Genomic DNA, 19855 nt, shown 5'->3' with positions numbered 1-19855 from the left:
ACTCATAATTTTATTATTATTTTTATTAAATATATATATTTAATGTTATGTATGGTAATCATTTTATGATACAAAAAATGTTGTTTTCAAAAATAAAATATTACGTCAAACACTTTTTTTTATCGAGGAACCGCGTGGACTTCAGTGACGTGGCGCGTTTTGGTCACCTGACTATAGTGACGTGTAACTGAGCATGTAAGCAGGAAGAGCCTGACCAAGTTTCAAGATGCTAGCCGTAAGTAAGAGCACTTTTATTTTCTATTTTTTTTAAAATAATGTCTTAGTGTGGTTAACAGCTAACGTGAGATTGTTTAAGCATTAACCGTCAGTAAAATTATTTAATGAAGCTGAAGAATGTTTCCCAGCTCGGTTGGACATCTGTGGTGCTAATATTGCTAAGTAGTCAAGACGCTAACATTTCTGCTCAGCTACCGTTAAAATGATGTTTTTAAAACGGATCAAACGATGAAGTTTTCTACTCGAAAAAAACCCACGATCAGAATGTTCGCTTTAAACCTGTATACGGCAAATTTACGCTAGAGGGCATCTGTTGTGTTGCGGTGTCAGCTAACGATTGCTAAAGTTAGCATCAGCCTGAACAAACATCAGCAAACAAGGTGACAAAACGTGAAATGAAGCTACATCCTGCTAACGTGGCAATGTTTGTGCTGTTTATAATCCGAGCAAACAAAAGTGTGAGTTTTAAACTGTCTCCTGGCGCAGAGAAGCTAAAGTGACCTCACTCCAATCTATATTATCAGCTGCTGTTCTTTAAGCAGCTGGTAAGTATTTGGTTTTTCCAGTTTACAGGTCAAATTCACTTTAGGTTATCCTGCTAACATGTCAAAACAACTTAATAAGATCTTAGTGTTAGGCCTGCTCTGTGTTTGAGCTGACAGCTGTTAGAGTGCAACAATAATGAAGAAATGGCACGTTTTCAATAATAATAACAACTGTTTGTTTATTTTCTTGGTACTCTTGTTGGTTCTAACTTGTTAAGTGTCAGCATTTGAAGATTTATTTTGCCATTTAAGTTAGTAAACTGAATCTCTTGATAATATAGGAATAAAAAAACTATTACCCCAACAACAGGAGTGTGTTTGGAGGCATATGAAGTTGTACTGTGAGGACTTGGAGTATTTATTTATGATGTTAAAAGCTCAGAAACAACCTGTTACAGAATTGTGTATTAGTATTACGAAACCTCCAGATTTCTGTTTCAAACAGACTGTTATCAATCTTACTCCTCTGATGATCCCTGACCACAGAGAGACGATGCTTTTTTTCACATTGTTTTATGTTGAGGTTTAAGCCTCTTTCTTATTGATCCCTCAGGATACCAACGATGAAGACGTGTCTCTGTTTGATGCCGAGGATGACGCAGGGAAAAGGTCGAAGAAGTCAGGCGTTAAGTACGTTTGCAGATCGCTGAAGGATTTAACATTTTCTCTGCAGAGAAGATAGTTTATACTTCATTAAATGATTTATTTACATTTCAAGGAAAAGCTTTTGCTGTTTGTTGTGCAAGTCACTACTTGATATCAAGATAATAATGGCTAATGGTTTGTGGGGTTTGTTTGGTATGTTTTCACACTTTTACAAGGACTTCACTGATCTGTCTGCTAAGTTATCACTATCATCTGATGTGGGCTAGTTGACTATTAGAGACGATATTTTACAATGACTTTTGCTGTTGTCAGAGACCTATGTTTAAGTTTTACACTGAGCAAAAAAACAAAAAGATTTTTTAAATGTTGTTATTATTATTTGTTCTTATTAATAATAATGATTATAATTGTTATTAATATGACACAATATTGGTTATTGATCTGTGTGGATACTCCATGTCATATTAAATTAGTTAAAAATGTGTCACCAGGCATCCGGTAGCGGCCTTCTTCCACCTCTTCTTCAGAGTCATTGCCATCATCGTGTACCTGCTCGCTGAGCTCATCGGCGGGAGCTTCATCGCCTGCATGGTCACAATAATCCTTCTGCTCTCATGTGACTTCTGGACAGTAAAGGTGTTTCTCTTATCACTTTAATATCTCCACTGTAGTGATGGAAGGAGTTGTTGTATTGATTATAATTAATGATCTTGGTGGGGCTTTTTTGCTTTTTGTTGTGCATTTCTTAAAGGCAGAACTCAGAGGAAGAGTGGACCAGATGAGATAAAAGTTTTATCAGGAGCTTAAAAGCAAGATTGGAAATCGTCCTAAAAGCTTGCCAACTGTTCTCACTTTTTGGTTATTGATTATTAGTTTTGAATGAATTGTTGGTGCTCGGATGAGATGATGAGCAGTCGTGAGAAAAACATGGTGAAGGTTTTGGTCACAGATTCAACCATCGTGTTTTTTGACAGACAGTTCGGAGCCTTGGAGACCGGATATTCTACAGCCGGTACTGCAGGCATCCAGTCATAATCATGATGAGTTGAGGCAGAGTTTACAGGCCAGTCTGACATTTGTAATGTGCTGTTTTCTGTATTTGATCACTGTAGCTTCACTACCTGCAGTGAGATTTAAAGACCTCTGCTTTCTGGACGTTTGTCATTCACTGGTTCTTGTGGATGTGTTATTGTGTGCTGATGATGTTCACGTTGAATCGGTTTAAATAGCCTCATGGTAGTGAAGTCCACATAAACTAGTCCTTCTAAAAGCAAATCTCACAACAAAACTGCCTCCTTGGAATGAATCTGAATCCCTTACCAACAGAAATGAATGACTGAAGAGCTCTGGGATTAATTTCAGTGGTCACTGGTATAGTGGTTAGCGCACTTGCTTGGCAGGTTGCTGGTACGATTCCAGCTGGAGACGCAAATCCTTTTTGGGGTTAAATGGAAATCATCTGGTGGGAAACTGCCAAATCAAGTGTGCGGCGCTATGTGCTGTGGTGACGCCTTGGGGCAAGGGGGCAGTTGAAAGCAGCATTTAAACTTTTACTGGAATAGAAAAAGTGCATGTAGAAAATCAGGAGCTAGATCTGATAAAAGATCTTTTCTGCAGTATCAAGTATGTGGTGCTTTTTACCACACAGCTGAAGCTGTTGTGACCGTTTAGTGCGTACATGTGCCGGCCAGGGTTGATGTTTTTTCTGTTCGGGCGATCGATTGGCTCATCGAGTGCCTTTTTTTTTTTTGTTAGTCTTGCTTAAATCTGCTGTAGAATCTCCTTGGATAATAGCTCTGGTTTTCCTCTGTAAGTCAGATGTGCAACTGGACTCGGTTTCCAGAGTCACACTGTTACACAAAGACTTGTGTAAATAATTAAACCTAGGAAACGGTACTCGGATCCAGCACCTTGTGAATAAGATTTGCCAGAATCTCCGTAACAAAGCCATAAATCTCTCCATCTGCAGAACATCACTGGGAGGTTGATGGTTGGTCTGCGGTGGTGGAATCAGGTGGATGACGATGGACGAAGCCACTGGGTGTTTGAGTCGAGGAAGGTGAGATGCATCTCTGCTGAATCTGCTCCGGCTCCGACACGGGGCTTTGGCTAAACATGACCCTGACCTGTTGCTCTGTGTCAGGTTGCTTCGTCCAGATGTTTACTGTCAACGGGTCTTATCGTGTTCGCAGATGTCTAACTGAGATATCCTGTTTCCTTCTTCTTCAGGGTACAGGGAAGCAGCAAGCATCAGATTCAGAGTCCAGGATATTCTGGCTCGGACTGATTGTTTGCCCCGTCCTCTGGGTCATCTTTGTCTTTAGCACCCTGTTTTCATTCAGGATTAAATGGATGGTAAGTTGTTAGATTTTAGTGATTGGACAAATGCTGTTTTTCTTATTATCAACAAATCCCATTAAAACTCAGTTACACCTTTATTTTTCTCACAGCACTGAGAAAATAAAACCTAGCTCCTGGCTGTGTCTCTCAGCTCTAAGCCCACTGAACCCTATTAGTTCTTGGTGCTTTCTTAAGTAAAATTAGACAATAATTACTTGGTAAACATGAGCCAGTGTTTCCCTGCTCTCACCCTGCATCTCAAGCTTGCTTTCAAAGTTTTCCTGCTGCACGAGGGGGGACGCAATTCTGAGTAATATCTCTAAGTTTTAAGCTAACTTAATTGGTTTGTGGAAATTTGTTATAAAAAGAATCACTTATCACTATCAGTTTGCAGCTCACGGACGATGAGACTCATTGGCTCCTTTGTGGGACTTTTATTTGCATATACACTGTATATGAAAGATGGGCATAGCCGTCCTGTGGTTTTGGGCTTCACAGTTTGAAGCCTCAGTGTTTTGGTTTTGGCTAGCAGATGGCTAGCAGCTACGTTACCTAAAACCACCTAAGAAAGAAGAAACGGTCCGTAGAGGGTAAAAACGTTCTCTGTGGAGTTTAAGATGAGAGTCTGTGTGGACGGACTCACTTTGGGAGACACCTCCAAGTGGCCCCAAGAGAAACGTCACTTTTAAACTAAAGGTTTTATCCCTCGAGATTGTTGTTTGGGAGTCAGACACAGGAACACAGTGGACTCCTTCAGCCTGTATGCTTCATGTCTGAAATGCTCACAGTGTGATTTGAACCGTTATGAGGTGATGTGTCAGACATGCACCCAGTGTTTTCCCTGGAGGCTATATGCTCGTTTGAAGTTCACATGACCTGATGCAGTAAGGTCCCAGTTAAGTTTAGAAGTCATAACTTTTAAAAAATGAAAACTAAGATCAAAATCTTTGCAAGGAATCATCATAGAAAAAGATGGTTCCAGCTGTTGGCCCAGACAACAACTGCAATCATAAACTCCCTGTGACTGTGAGTTACTCCCTTAAAAAGATCAGTGCATCTCTTTATTGTGTATTCAGCATGTTCTCACGTGTTCTGGGAACATACAAGCAGTGAAGAGGATACACGTGGTTCACCTTCAGCCTTTTCGTGGGATTTATTGATAATAAGGGGAATATGAAATATGACCAGGGTTTATTTCAGAAAACTGTCGTCTTCCTCACAGCCCGTCGTGATCATGGGCGTCGTGCTGCAAGGCGCCAACCTATACGGATACGTGAGGTGCAAAGTGGGAGGGAAGACCAGCTTAAAGAACATGGCTACCAATTATTTTGGACGACAGTTCCTCAAACAGGTGAGTTTTAATAAAACACACAATAAATAGTCTTTTAATTAAAAGCATTTGTCCTGTTTCTAAGAAGTCCTTTGTGTTTTTCCTCCTCAGACGCTGTCTAAGGAAGAGGAATCGTAGAGTGCAGCTCTGCGGCGTTAACACATCTGCATTATTCTCAATGCTCTGATATATAAACCTTCTTTTTCTCAGTGGACATGGGCAGGAAAGCGTTCTCAGAACTGGAAAGGGCAGTTTTTAATTATGTGCTTTCTTTAAATGACTCAGTAGAGTTGTCTTTATCTTCCACACAGAGGTCAGAGGTGTGTTTTCACTACCTGAGGTCCAGCAATAAATCCTCTGATTACCGAGAACTGCATGAGTGTAAAACGGCTGACAAGTCGGAGTGACTGTAGTTTGTGTCGTAGTCTCACAGCTCCTTCAGATTTCTTCTTTTAGTTAGATTTCATTGTCTCTAATAACTTTATAAATTAACAGTAATTAAAGAACCTTTGAGAGATGTCGTACAGACATTTTGGTTTGTATGAAAGTGTGTAAAGTGTAACAGGAGATTTGTAAATATGTAAGTGAACAAACTGTGTGAAGCATCTTCTTTTGTGCAAATACATTTGTAACGTTTTTCCGAACTGGGTGCTCGTGTTTATTTATGCGGAGAGTCCAGAAAAAGTTCCAGCTTTTTAAAATGCGGGAGCCTCTAAGAAAAGAAAAGTGTCGAATAAAAAGAATCCTGTTAGAGATTCAAGAAAAAGGATATAAATAAGATTTGTTTCCTTTAACCAGCACTGTTCCAGGGTTTTGTTTAATTTCAGAAATTTATAGACTCAAAAGTAAAAATATTACTTAATGAACTGAGTTTAAACATTTAGTCTGCAAATTCCACGGTCTGTTATTTATTTATGTAATTAGTTATGACTGTGTTCTTCATGCTTTTAATGTGTTATTTTAGTACTGAATGATACAGCGACCCCTAGGAGTTGGTTCTCGACATTGCACGTAATGGCATCTTTCCCAACATTTCTTTTTCTCAAAAACTTTGAGAACTCTTGATTACAGTTCACAAATAACATAAACATTTAGGCGTTTGTCTAAAAGTGCCTGAATAACAAAATATCAGTGTTGAAAAGTTTTCTTTAAACTCAGAAATCTTCTGATTTCATAGACAATTACCTGTGTTTGTCTTTTGTAAATAAAGTTTTTAAAAAACATGTCCGGGATAGACACCCATTACCGGAAGTTGGTGTATTTGACCTCCATAATAAAGGTGACACATTGTCTAGCAAAAAGGGCTACTAACTGTGATAAATGTGGGGACAAAAATCTTATATTAAAGGATATAAAATTTTTAAACATTTAAAAATAAAATTAACACTTTTGTGGGATGTGCACCCCATACTGCTTTACTCTGTTCATTTTATTGTCATACAAACAGTAAATGCATTCATTTCTAAAGGTTTTTAGGGGTGTGCGACACAGGTTTCACAATTTTAGTTAAAGACTATACAGAGAAAAATTACTGTGCTCCATAATAAAAGACAACTGAAGAAGAATTGTGTGTTTACTTTCATTTGCAGTTAGTTAACGTAATCTTGATTCAGTACAAACCAATGTCATTGGTACAAACTGATTGGAGGAAAAAAAAAATCGATGAGCATTTTTTTCACTTTTCAGTTTAGTGCCGATGGCTATTTTATTTTGAAATCCTAACCGGAAACCCTTGCCCTGTTACGGCTAACCAAACTAGCTTAACCGCATCGCTTTTAGCTATCCATGACAGCGGCTCAGTGGTGTCGTTGTTGTTGTTTTTATTATCTAAATCGGTAACTTAGTCACGTTTTAGCCGCCGAAGAGACTCCTTTGCTTTAAATTTCCTCCAGGATGATTCCTACGGAGGATGCGTCCGCCAGGAAGCGGGAGATCGAAGAGAAACTGAAGCAGGTCAGACAGCTGGTGGCTTGAGAGGAAGGAAGCTTCCCTTCGAGCTACAACCCACCAGTGTAGCTCAACACCCGCGTTTAAAATGATGCTTATTGACCGAAAGAGTGTCTTTAATGTCTTCAGAGTGAAATGAGTGAGTGGTTGGTTTTCTTTCTGCTGTTACAGGAGCAGGAGACGCTGTCGTTCATCCGGGAGAACCTGGAAAAGAGCGATCAGCTGACCAAAAACATGGTAGGACGGTCCAAACACACCCAGGGACAGCTCAGGCTGACACTCATAATTCTCATAATTAAAGGCGGTGGGCTGATCTCCATTCGATAGTACTTTAACCCATAATTAAAAATAAAGCCTCTTATTCTTGTACTTGGATTGAAATATTTACTTATAGTTTCTATCATTTCTATTATGAACATGAAGAGTGAGTGAGATGATGAAAGCAGCCTGTGATGTCATTTTTCAGCTTTCACCCCACTTCAGCTGAATCTCTTATGTGACTCATTATTTAAGCTGCTTTTATAGCCCAACTGGTTTTTGACCTCTATTTCTTTCCCAAAAGGTCTCCATCCTGTCTTCGTTCGAGAGCCGCCTGATGCAGCTGGAGAACTCCATCATCCCGGTTCACAAGCAGACGGAAAACCTGCAACGGCTGCAGGAGAACGTGGACAAAACTCTGTCTTGCATGGATCACGTCATCAGCTACTACCATGTGGCCAAAGACACGGACAGGATCATCAGAGAGGGGTGGGGATGACCTTCGTATGCAAATGTTTTGTGGTTACACAAACTGTATGTATACTAATTTTCATTTTCTGTCTCAGACCTACGGGCAGACTGGACGAGTATCTTGCTTGCATTGCAAGAATTCAGAAAGCTGTCGAATACTTTCAAGACAACAACCCAGACAGCCCTGAGCTCAACACAGTGGTAAAGTATCTGCCTCTCTGAAATTACAGTTGTGGTAAAAACGTTTACAATCCACTCATCATGGATGTCATGGACAGTGATGTGGTGTCCAGCTGACCCCGGTTCATGCCAGGCTTGAACATTGGTGGTTTCTGTGAAACACATCTTTTTATATACTGGCAAAGAGAAACTACCAGTCGTAGTTAATCATGAGAAACTAATAGGTTTTGGCCTTGTCAATTTAAAAGACATTATTGGACCTTCATCACTGCTTAGTAAAAGCTTAAAGTGACTGTATTTATATATTTAAGGCTATATGGACTTCTTGGAAAGAGATGGACCACCCTGGAAATAATTAAAAGTAACTGTCACATTTGTGCCTGTGATGTGATTGACTTTCTGTTTTTGGAGATCTAACGAGGTCGATCTGCTGTCATAACATTTCAGTCCCGACAGATTCTGTGCCCTTGTGTTTTTTCTAGCAAAATACATAAAATGATCCGATCGCAGCTTTTTCTGAGAGTTCAGATTTCTGCACAGTATTCTCGACCATTTTCTGTTTGTGTCCAAATGTGTCGTGGTTCTCACAGTACTACAGTGAAAATATTCCTTTTAGCCACTTGTGTCTGAAAGAGGAAAAGCTATCTGAGCCATTAGTTCCACGTATTTAGTGACTGAACAACATTATACACCGCGTAGCTCTCTGAATGAATCATGCTGTTATTCCTACATTCATTTATGTGTACATTTCATGCACTTCTTCCTCACTTCAGACGTCTGCTTCAGTCTCCGTGCCGTTCCGAGTTGGAGTCACTAATTCCATGACCGTATCTTCTTCTGCAGAAAGCACGCTTTGAAAAGGGGAAGGAGCTGCTGGAGGGCGAATTCCGCAGCCTCCTGACCCGCTACAGCAAACCTGTTCCCCCCATCCTCATCCTGGACGCCATCAGCGTGGATGAGGAGCTGGAGGTCCAGGAGGATGTGATGCTGGAACACCTGCCCGAGGCCGTACTCCAGGACATCATCTGCATCGCCGGCTGGCTGGTGGAATACGGACGTAATCAGGGTACAGCTGTGTTTGTTTGTTGGAGGTCGCTTCCTGTTTAAAGGAAGTTCTTTACCACAATTGCAAATATCATCTGATTGTTGGGCTTTTCTGTCTAATATTGGAGGTCCTCTACCTTACAATCTATAAATCATCTTACCACCAGAGCTGGGGTGATGTAAATCATTAAAATGGCTTTGAAATGTGCAGGCGGTGTAGAGAAACTGGAAAGATTGTGTCTAATTTTGCTCTCCTCTTCCTGCAGACTTCATGAACGTCTACTTCCAGATCCGCTCCAACCAGCTCGATCGCTCCATCAAAGGCCTCAAAGAGCATTTCCGCAAGAACAGCGCCTCCTCCGGTGTCCTCTACTCGCCTGCCGTCCAAACCAAGCGCAAGGACACGCCAACTAAAAAGGCCCCGAAGAGACCAGGTCAGCAACAGATGCGCCTCATTCAGACCGAATCCACAATCACGCCACTCCAGTCTGTAATCCCAACTCGCTGTCCAATCCATCTTCCATAGATCAACCTAACAAACACGCATGATCCTGCATAGTGACGGATATTATACACTCTTCACTACATCCACAGTCTGTTTCTGTCTCAGGTTGTCCTCCACAATCTCTCTGTAATCACTCAGTTCACCGAGCTGTAGCGCACTTCTACCACACACTGTGTTTCTCTGTGATATTACACCCTGGTCTAACTAATCCTTCATCCTCTCCTCTTTCATAATCCCTGTGTTGTGATGACAGTCTACATCCCAGGTAAACACAAAGCTCTAGCGTGTGCCTCGTGCTTGCTTGTGTACGTCAGATGCCACATTTCACGGCAAATCAGAGACAGCGTGATGGTTTGTGTCGTTTTGTTAGCAGCTGAGACGGCAGAGGTTTATTTGTCCTGTTGAATGGTGTAGTAGGTCATCCAGTGGAGATTTTAACCTCTAGTTTCACGGCAGAGCGTTTCGGTGATGAGATGAGTAAGGTGGAGGTTGCCACCAAACGGCCGATAAACAAAACTTGATGAAATTTCTTTACAATTTTACTAGAAATGAATAATTTGTAATTGCATAGAATAAAAATTATTATTTATGATTGAGCCTGGCTCTATAAGATTATGTGTCCTTACACACATAAAAAAACATACTTAAAAAGTGCTTATGAAAAATTGATCAGGCAGTTAGACATAAATATGCTGACCAATGAATGCATGCAGGCTGTAGTCTATTTTCCTGAAATTTAGTTGATTAAAACAAACAAACAAACAAACGTATTGTTGTGTGATTGAGAAACAAAGTCTTCATTATCAGAGTCTAAGAGTTAACACATACACCTGTACATGCATGCATATGCAGAAACTGCTGTACTAATAACAGGCACTCACTCACTTTAACCCTCAGGCGACCCAACAGAATTAAAGCATAAATTAGGGAGGAAGAGGAAGAGCTGGCAGAGCGCTACAAAGTGACCTTCAGCGGCCTCCTCGTGTACATGTTTCTGCACAAACTTTCAGAACAGACTGTGTGAGATCCTGACGTCCTTTAACGGGGCTTGTGATCACAGCCAGAGAGCAGCAGAACTGACAGGTCTGTTACTGGTGCCCTGTTCTCCTCTCACATGAAAGCAGGTTCATGCTGAGCACAGGTGGCAGACGCTGTGGTGTTTCCAGGCTCGGTCACGTCAAATACCAGTCCTGTCGCAGGACTGATGCCCTCCTACGGGCCTGTCCAGCTCTCAGCCTGTCTCCTGGTAACTCCTGAGACCTCCTGGAGGAGCTGGATGAACCTGAATGGGCTGTAGGTACCGTCTCATGTCACCAACAGTGACAAGAGACTAGAGTCAGGAGGGGGGAGGAGAGAGCAGCAGTCTGCAGTCACCACTTGCTCTGCCCTTTTAGGCGGTTGTGTCATTGAGGCCTCTCCAGGGAACCTGGTGTCACTTTGATTTGGACTTTCAGAGCAGCAGAAATGGATTCACAGCGTTTATGATAATAACTAACTGGACATTCCTAAAGTTTACCTGTCTTTGTGTTTCTAGTGTGATGATGGAGTTTTAATCTGTTCTACTTACGCTCACTGCTGCCATGAAACTAAAGGCTGCAGTGCGTGCGTGTGTGTGTGTGTGTGTGTGTGTGTGCGTGACAGGTTCATAATATAACTGTGCGTAGTGTTGATTCAAGGAGTTTGTCACTAGCTGATCGCCTGCTTTACCTGCACACACCTGGTTAAAGAGTTGAGGTCAAAGGTGAAACAGGTGAACCCTCTGACTGATCTGACGCATGTGCAAAAATACGCACACTTCCTGTCACTGTTCTGGTTTAACAGTTTTCTCTAGCGTCTGTATGAGGGCTGCGTGATTAAGGTGTTTGTTTTAGACAATAACTTTAATCTTGATGACTTAACAAGATACAAATATTACTGAAACTGAACTTTTTAAGAAACCAAAGAACAAAAGTGTCAGTTTTAGTCATCTTGGGTGCGTTTGAGAGGATGTGTTTGATTTGTAACAAAAAAGAACAATGAAAGTGAGGATTAAATGATGATTATAAGCCAAAATTTAAATTGAAACTCTCGTAATTTAATGAAGACTTAAGGTTCTGACTGTTACGCTATGTAACTAATGCAATGTCTTTGACAGCTTTTGGATTCAGCTTCAAAGACGATGCTCATGTGCGTACTTGACAAGAAAAATTGATTATTTTATTTCGTTTCTTTAATATTTTCAATAACTGGAGAAACAGTGAAAAAATATATATAACTAAGTAATAATTTAATAAGAAAGCAGGAAAATAAACTGTTCTGTTGCACAAGTAGTCAAACCAAAAGCAGGATTTTCTTTAAATCCCAGATTCGACTTTTTGCTTCTGTTTTTATTCAGTTGCTCTTTAACAGGAGATGTCTCTCCTGCTCTAAGAGTCCAGAACTTTCGTTTTCAGGGCTTTAACTGTGAAAGGTAAAGAAAGGAAGAAGCGGTTTTTTTGCACATGCAGAACAAATCAGAGTTTTTGGTACGACTTCCACTACAAACAGCCTTATTGGACTCTAACATGACGACAGTGTTGCTCTGCGATTGCTGCACATCTAAAGTGTTTGCTAACACGCTAACCTTTGCAACTGTGTGAGTTTGACAAATACGTGACTAATAACCTTTCATGCAGAGAAAAAATTATGTAAAAAAAAAAAAAAAAAAAAAGCTGAATGCACCTTTAATTGTGCTGCTTGCTTACTAACTCACTAACAGGCCAACAGTTTGTGTTTTAATGCTGTAAATATGAATAATCTGCAGATTTTTGCATCTCTAAACCATGTGACAGACTGTTTATTATTCGTAATAGTAATAATAATCGTAATGATAGATATGACTGTTAATTGTATTAATTGTGATGGCTGTTTATAACTGATCTAACCTGTTTATTCTCTGACATCACCCCGGCAGTGTGTGTTTCAGCACACGTGTCCTGTAGTGCTGTAGTTTGTCTCTCGTGGTGTTAGGCTGTGCCTCCCCCTCCTCCCACACGTACAAACCTCTGCTGGCTGCCTCGGTGGTGGAGGGATGTGGTGTCTGTGTTTCATCACTCACTTTCTAGCTCTCCCTTCTCTTCCTTCTCCTTCTTCTTCTTCCTGTTTCTGTTTCTGGGCTGTCTGGACCTCGCTACCCTCCTCTGGACTCTGTCTCTGTGTTTCTGGGACCAGGGACCATTCGCAAGGCTCAGAACCTTCTGAAACAGTACTCACAGCATGGGCTGGATGGGAAAAAGGGGGGTTCTAACCTCACTCCTTTGGAAGGTAAAGCACCTCGGTCTTCTCTATGCTGACAGTGTACTGTTGTTTCAGGCACACAGAACGTCCCCTCAGTCACAACAGCTAGTCGCTGCGCATGTTTGATGAGTCATAAATCATCTCTAATCGGTCTGGAATAAAGACAGCTGATACTACAGCTCATTAATTTCGACATGCAACATTAAGAACAAGCGCATCCATCCTGATAAACTTCTTCACTGTTAAAGGTGAAACTTGGCTTCAAGGTTTCAAACTGTTGTTTGAAAACTGAATGCAAAGAATCACCGCTATGATTTTAATCCTGAAACACGGATGTATTATGGCAGAAATGTCAACTGATGTTTAACTAGAGACAGACTGTGTGCCCATGTAATACCACTCTGTACCACAAGGTGGTGCAAAGATTACCTTAAAGTATTTCCAAACTACCTGGGTTTTTTTTTTTTAATGTCTGTGTGTTTTTTAAACTGCAAATGATTTCCGCGTTTGCACATTAAAAATATTTGATGACGAAATTTTTGTTTATTTCTGCACAAACAGTTTTATAATTAGAAAATACATTAATAATATCCAGATAAAATCTGCTAGGCTGATAATAATTTGCCATAGATCGTATAATAAGATGATACATTAATCTTATTAAGTAATTAAAGCGTGGGAGCGTCTCACCCGTGTGGAAGCGTGTCAGGATGGTTTTACTTTGAAAAGCTGCGATCAGTCGAAAGCTGTTGTGATTTCTGTGCAAGCTGATTTCTGTCTCGTAGTTTTAACACACTGACTGATTCAGACATCAGTCGATGCAGAAAACAAACCCCTCTGGGTCTTTTGCCCCCTCCCCCCAAACTTGTGGGCGTCCCCTGCTTCTTTCCCCCGCCCCCTCCCCGGCTGGTGCTTGCTGGTGGTCGGTACAGCTGCTCCAGGTACAGGTTTGTCTCCCCCCCCACTCTCACCCTCTGGCCTAGTCACGACCCCCGGTGGTTTGACTTGGCCTGTCTCCTTGCTGTCCCGCCCCACCCACCAGGTTACGATCACGACCTGCGGGTCAAACACCTCTCTGACGCCCTGACCGAGAAGCACGGGGCCGCCACAGGTGAGTGAGGGCACCATGTGGGAAAAAGAAGGAACACAGATGATCTAAAGAGGCGGGCTTTCCTGTAGATAAAAGCACGCCCACTGCAGCTTTAGCACTTTGTATTTTCTTTAAATCCAGTTGCAGTCAGAACACACAGGTTTACTTTCAGCTTCAGACTCCACGTCTGATGTTGGATGGTTTGATTTGCTGGCTGACTGAGCTTTTCCACCCAGGAAAGGATGATGTCCTGGATATCGAGATCGACTCTTACATCCACTGCATCAGTGCCTTCGTCAAGCTGGCTCAGAGCGAGTATCTGCTTCTGGCGGAGATCATCCCCGAGCACCACCAGAAGAAGACCTTCGACTCCCTCATTCAGGTCCGGGAGACAAAACTGTGACATTTTTAGAGCATTTGAAGGTTTGATTAGGATTTAATGTTGGAACTGAGCTTACACAGGTTCAAAGACTTTTAATAAATTGGTTTAATAACACCTTCAGGATCCTGGAAATCTCTTTTCTGTGTTGTATATTGAATATTTGGTTTTTTGGTCAGATATATACTTATAATATATGATAACAGTTCATGCTCCTCCACAGGAGGCGCTGGACAACCTGATGCTGGAGGGAGAAAACATTGTGGCTGCAGCTCGCCGGGCCATAATGCGACACGACTACTCAGCTGTCCTCACCATCTTCCCCATCCTCAGACACCTGAAGATGAACAAGTCTGAGTTTGATACCACGCTGCAGGTCCGAGCTGCACCCCAAAAAACTCCCAAAACGTCTGCGTATGACAGAAATGAATTACTGTAATGATGTGTTGTGCTGTCTGCAGGGCACGGCGGCGAGCACCAAGAACAAGCTGCCCACCCTCATCACCTCCATGGAGACGATCGGAGCCAAAGCTCTGGAGGAGTTTGCAGACAGCATCAAGGCACGGAGCTCTCATTTCTGTGTGTCACCACTCACTGCTCAGTAACTCATAATTCATGACTTCTTTCTCCTGTGACTGCAGAATGATCCTGATAAGGAGTACAACATGCCCAAGGACGGAACGGTCCATGAACTGACCAGCAATGTAAGCTGATGCTCCGTTACCTCCCGGGTTAAATAACACCACTCATTTATTCGCTCTTTCTACACTTCAGAGTCAACACCTTCCTGCGAGGACTCTGCTGTTCGTCCGTCTCCGTGGGGACGGCTGATAGCTAAGAGCGGAGCGTCTCCATCTAATGATTAATCCGAGCCGAGCTCACCTCCTCTGTCCTCTCCTCTGCAGGCCATCCTGTTCCTGCAGCAGCTGCTGGACTTCCACGAGACAGCTGGAGCCATGCTGGCCTCACAAGGTGCAGCCACTACAACGCAGGCGTTAGCCTCTCGTTAGCATAGCTGTCCTGCTGCCTCGCCAGGCTGTGATGGTGTTACACGCTTTTTTTTCTTTTATCTCTCATATAAAACCACAAATGTGATTACTTTAACTCTTTCACCCATAAAAACGAGATTTGATGACCTCCCCGGTGCCCTTAATGATGAGTATCTTCAGTATTAATCTATTAAGACGTAGTTTGACAACCTTTAAAATAGTTTCTGCGTATTCAGGGACCACCATCAATAACCTTGGATGCAACCCAGTGATTTGGTTCCTTAAGCGTCTGAAATGTGACAGAAATCCTCAGTTCGGAAAAGCTCTCCAAGGGGATAAGAGTTTGAGGAGTTATGGCTGACATGCTGATACTGAAGCACATCATTTCACACTCTGACGTTTGGTTTCAGAAAACTAAACTTGTAATGGTGAATATACTCAGCTCAATGCTTCAGAAGCAGGGCTTTTCACACCAGTGGGTGACATTACAGTGGCTGCAGCCGTCTTTTATTTACAGCTTTTTTTCAACAGTCTGGTTGTCCAGATTCTCCAGACTGCAAAGTGTTGCTTATGAATCCACATCCGTAGGTTCATTTTAACCTGACTCTCATTTATGAGGCGACCAGACTTCAGATGTATAAAAGCAACTCAATTTCCACACTGTCGGGCTCCCAGGTTGTCCCTTCACTGCTCCTTTATCTGAGGCTGTTTTCACCTTCAGCCCTCTACCTTTTTCCTTCCCCTTCTAATTGCATCTCTCTCCTTTCACACGGAGCCTCTACACATCCAGCATGTGTTCAGGTTTTTATAGGCGAGTGTTTGTGGCTCCCTCCTGTGCTTTGATTATCGCAGCTTCGCTTCGCCTCCTTTTCCGCATCCGGCTCTTTTCGAGCCCTCGACCCCTCGCTGCCTGGCTGATGACTGTATGCTTACTCTGCACTAACTATTCTCTTCTAACCTTTTTGCACTTGTGCCTCTTTCTCTTTCTCTTGTCCTCTGCCTTGCCTCGGCCCTTTTAGTACTGGGGGACACTTACAATATACCTTTAGACCCCCGAGGTAAGCATCAAAGAGAGACTGTGTAGGCCCCTCATGAGGTCAGCTTTGAATGTTTTCAGTTTGTTTTGGGGGTTTAAGATAAGAAATTAGCGGTCACATGCATGCACTCTTTCAAAAGTGCATCTGTAGCTTCTGCTGCTAAAATCTTCTGTATTTCTTACAGAGACGAGTTCGGCCACCAGCTACACCTCCGACTTCAACAAAAGGCTCCTCAGTAGTTACATATGTAAGCAGAGATGCTGTGCACTGCCTCTGTGTTAGAAGTCCTCGTTTTAGTCTGTTAGTCATCATTTTGTGTTCTTTTGTTCTTGCAGGTAAGGTTTTGGGGAACTTGCAGCTAAACCTGCTCAGTAAATCCAAAGTGTACGAGGATTCGGCTCTGAGTGCCATCTTCCTGCACAACAACTACAACTACATCCTCAAGTCGCTGGAAAAGTAAGCATCGTTTCCTGTGTCAAAATAACCGCCCAGTCTGTGCAGAGAGCAAACACCAGCTTCAGTCTCAAAGTGGCCTGACTTTGGTTGCAGGATCACTAAAGCTAGTAATAACGTCTGAGTCTGGTTTTACGTGCATCATTTAATGCTCATGACCAGGAGAGCATGCGTGCGTTGGTCAGCTGCCCGGACTTGGGGTGGCCGTGGGTCATCAACCAGTCAGAAGCTGGGTGGACCGATCCCTGCCTTCTCTTGTACAGAAGCTGATGCATCCTGAATCCAAAGCACTTTAACAGTACCTGTCCGTTTACCATTTACACCTGCAGGCTGTGCCAAAATCCGTCTGTCAGTCATCTTAGTAGCTCCTGCTGAGAAACCTACACGTCAGTCACGTCATCACCTCCTGAAAATATTCAACAGAAACTAAAGTCTTGAGCAACCCTCATTTAAATAAATAAATCAAATTATATAAAGCGTGTTGTTCCCAAAGAGAAGGACTTCAGAAAGGCTTTCAGTTTTTCTGCTTTTTCACTCGCTTTCAGTCCAGTTTCTGAACCTTTTTCAGAGGACACTCCTTCACACTGACCTGTGAATCGTTCAAGCATAAAAACAACTGCAGACTATGGAGGAAATAAGCTACTAGTAAATTAGTTAAGATTAATAATTTTCTCCAGTTAGAAAAGATCAGGGTTTGAGGTCAAATTCAATTGTTCCTACTTTTCTTAAAGCTCAGTTTTTTGGTTGCCAAGGCGCCGGCTGTCACGAAACGGTTTGTGGTCATAATGACAACGAAGGGAGTGGAACATACACGTGAACACGGGGCGGTCTAAGATCAGCTGCTCAGTGAGATCAGCTGGGAGGGGGGCTTAATTATATTTGATGAAGTCTGATTTCGGAGGTTAGTCCGAGGTCAGACTGTTGACCTGTGCGTGGGTGTGCAGTGGAGTAACACACACACTTTCTTCTTTGCTTTTATTTTTTTGGGGTGTAATGTCCTAATAAATGAAGTGATCACTGACAGCGAGTTAGTTTGGGATAAATGCTTTCCTGCGTCCTCAGGTCTGAGCTGATCCAGCTGGTGACGGTGACTCAGAAGCGAGCGGAGACGTCCTACAAAGAGCTCATGACTCAGCAGATCGAAACATACCAGCGCAGGTGAGCGAATAAAAGCTTCGCGCGTCAAACTCGAACACGATTTGTGTCTTTGTCTTCACGCCCGTGCTTTTTGTTTCCGCCTCAGCTGGCTGAAAGTCACCGAGCACCTGACAGAAAGGAACATGCCCGTCGTACAGCCCGGCACCAAGGTCAGCATTTCTCCTGTGGGAGGTGTAACACTTAGCAGAGATGTTAGTAACGAACGCAGCGCTCAGTGCGTTTGATCAAATATATCCAGTATCTAATGGTTGTTATGGAGACCCGTTCTGCTCATCCTTATTTTTATTCTTGGACTTTATGAGAGTAGCTTTGCATGATTCACCGGTCAATAATAGGCTTATTTATCTTATAGTTATACTAAGCCTTGGTGCTGCCTCTCGTCTGTTTTGTGCAACTGGAGCTTCTGGCTTATACACATGTGTGTTTTGTCTTCCTCCAGCTGAAAGATAAAGAGAGACAAGTGGTTAAAGACAAATTCAAGGTGAGGCTGTAATCAAATGAAGTAAAACGCAGCTGTTACTGAGTAAGAAACTGACGCCAGTCTCTCTTTGTCAGGGCTTCAATGACGGTTTGGAGGAGCTGTGTAAGATCCAGAAGGGTTGGGCCATCCCGGACAAAGAGCAGAGAGACCTCATCCGGCACAATCAGAAGAAGGTGGTGTCTGATGCCTACAGAGCCTTCCTGCAGAGGTCAGAGACGCTCTCACACAAACAAGTCTGGAGTCGAGGATTTGACCTAAAACATCGTTTCGTCAAATATTCTGGAGGCAGATGTTGATAAGAACATTATTCAGATTTCTGTGTGGGACAGGTTTTTAGCTAATGGGTGGTCAACAAGAATATGGAGGCTCTTTTTGTTTTTTTTCAATACTAATCTCACCTTTAAGCTGTGATTCCTTCTGTGAAATGGAGAAAATAATCACAGAGCATCTCGGGATCAGTGAATGCTCTCTTAGCCTGTTGCTCTTTTTTACATAGCTTAAGATGGCGTGCCCCCTTTTAGTCACATTACTAAACTTTAGAAATTTAGTGCCCTCATCTGCTGCTCATGCTCACATGTTCTATTGATCCCGACACCCTCCGTGATTTTCTTCAAGCATGCTGAAAAATCTCTTTTTGCAAACCTCCTGCATGATCGGGGGGTGAAGCTGCCAAAACTGGTGCATCAAAGGATCCTGAAAGTTCCCTGAAGGTTCGAGATGTCACCTCACATGTTACCAGCATGCATGCATGTGACACCTCATAAAACCATCTTCTCTTTTAATTTATAACCACAAAAATTTCATTGCGAAACATAATGATGTTATGACATCATTATGTTTCCTGGCAACCACCTAGCAACAAACAGCTAAACAACACTGTAGCACGAGAATCTGATTAAGACCCGATTACTGTCAGAAACAATCAGCTGATTCTGAGAGGTCTGCTGTTGGGCACCGATTTATTTTAACGGAGTGACTTAAATGTAGCGCTTGTCTTGAATTAGGAAAATGTGACCTAATAATAATTAATCCATAAGGCTGAAATGATCTGCTCGGATTTCTTTCACACTCATATTTCATTGTTCACGTTTCTTCCAGATGTGCCAACATTTCCTTCACCAAGAACCCCGAGAAGTATCACAAGTATCGACCGGAGGAGGTGGAGGAGATGATCGAAAAGCTGTTTGACACATCCGCCTGAGGAGTCTCCTCTTCCCCACCCCAAAGAAACACGGGCTGCTACGCCTGAACCCCCCCGCCCGCGCTGCTCTCAGCCTTGTAGTGTCTAAACAATGTTTTGTACAAAGACGTGAACTTACGTATTTATGTAATTTAGCCACTGCAGCTCAACATTTCAGACAAATAAAAAGGGAACTCTGACCGAACCTGCGTGCTGGTTTGTTGTGATACAGACATTCACACTTATAGAAACCTCACCCACCTTCTGTTTGTGACAGGCAGCCAATCAGAAGAAAGCTGGGTTAATGGCTGAGGAGGTGAAACAGCTGATTTCAGACACAGAATGAACTAAAGCCTAAAGAGCTTCTTGG

The 19855-nt window shown here is 42.4% G+C and overlaps 2 protein-coding genes across 14 annotated transcripts; both read left to right on the top strand.

Moving 5' to 3' along the window:
- The first annotated feature begins 146 nt into the window (after positions 1-146).
- tvp23b (trans-golgi network vesicle protein 23 homolog B) lies at positions 147-5702 on the top strand. Its single transcript, XM_082543505.1, has 7 exons — positions 147-235; positions 1336-1412; positions 1880-2024; positions 3358-3447; positions 3618-3743; positions 4951-5079; positions 5170-5702. The coding sequence occupies exons 1-7, from the start codon at positions 227-229 to the stop codon at positions 5194-5196; spliced, it is 603 nt and encodes a 200-aa protein (XP_082399631.1). The 5' UTR covers positions 147-226; the 3' UTR covers positions 5197-5702.
- A 1080-nt stretch (positions 5703-6782) lies between these two features.
- On the top strand, positions 6783-19690 carry exoc7 (exocyst complex component 7). Of its 13 annotated transcripts, XM_082543366.1 has the most exons (22): positions 6783-7011; positions 7177-7242; positions 7568-7752; positions 7830-7935; positions 8758-8980; positions 9225-9392; positions 9717-9728; positions 12653-12745; positions 13761-13829; positions 14045-14190; positions 14411-14563; positions 14649-14747; positions 14829-14891; positions 15093-15159; positions 16196-16234; positions 16398-16460; positions 16549-16669; positions 17729-17824; positions 17910-17973; positions 18264-18305; positions 18380-18513; positions 19404-19690. In XM_082543366.1, the coding sequence occupies exons 1-22, from the start codon at positions 6952-6954 to the stop codon at positions 19504-19506; spliced, it is 2172 nt and encodes a 723-aa protein (XP_082399492.1). In that variant the 5' UTR covers positions 6783-6951; the 3' UTR covers positions 19507-19690. The 13 variants fall into 13 exon arrangements, with proteins under 13 accessions (XP_082399492.1, XP_082399493.1, XP_082399503.1 ...); XM_082543367.1 differs by lacking the exon at positions 9717-9728; XM_082543377.1 differs by lacking the exon at positions 9717-9728 and having other exon boundaries at positions 12563-12745.
- Positions 19691-19855: the final 165 nt, after the last annotated feature.

The sequence above is a fragment of the Aulonocara stuartgranti genome, assembly GCF_965226115.1.
Source record: "Aulonocara stuartgranti genome assembly, chromosome: 8".
NCBI lineage: Eukaryota > Metazoa > Chordata > Actinopteri > Cichliformes > Cichlidae > Aulonocara > Aulonocara stuartgranti.
The sequence above is the reverse complement of the archived record's forward strand: the minus strand, read 5'-3'. Positions and strand labels throughout refer to the sequence as shown.

What these genes read in the sequence shown, in the direction of transcription:
- tvp23b (XM_082543505.1), top strand. An exon ending in GTGACTTCTGGACAGTAAAG is followed by an intron (nt 2,025 to 3,357) that starts GTGTTTCTCTTA and finishes CTCCATCTGCAG; the next exon opens with AACATCACTGGGAGGTTGAT. An exon ending in GGGTGTTTGAGTCGAGGAAG is followed by an intron (nt 3,448 to 3,617) that starts GTGAGATGCATC and finishes CTTCTTCTTCAG; the next exon opens with GGTACAGGGAAGCAGCAAGC.
- exoc7 (XM_082543377.1), top strand. Translation starts at nt 6,952, where the DNA reads ATGATTCCTACGGAGGATGCGTCCGCCAGGAAGCGGGAGATCGAAGAG. An exon ending in TCGAAGAGAAACTGAAGCAG is followed by an intron (nt 7,012 to 7,176) that starts GTCAGACAGCTG and finishes CTGCTGTTACAG; the next exon opens with GAGCAGGAGACGCTGTCGTT. An exon ending in AGCCATGCTGGCCTCACAAG is followed by an intron (nt 15,160 to 16,195) that starts GTGCAGCCACTA and finishes CGGCCCTTTTAG; the next exon opens with TACTGGGGGACACTTACAAT.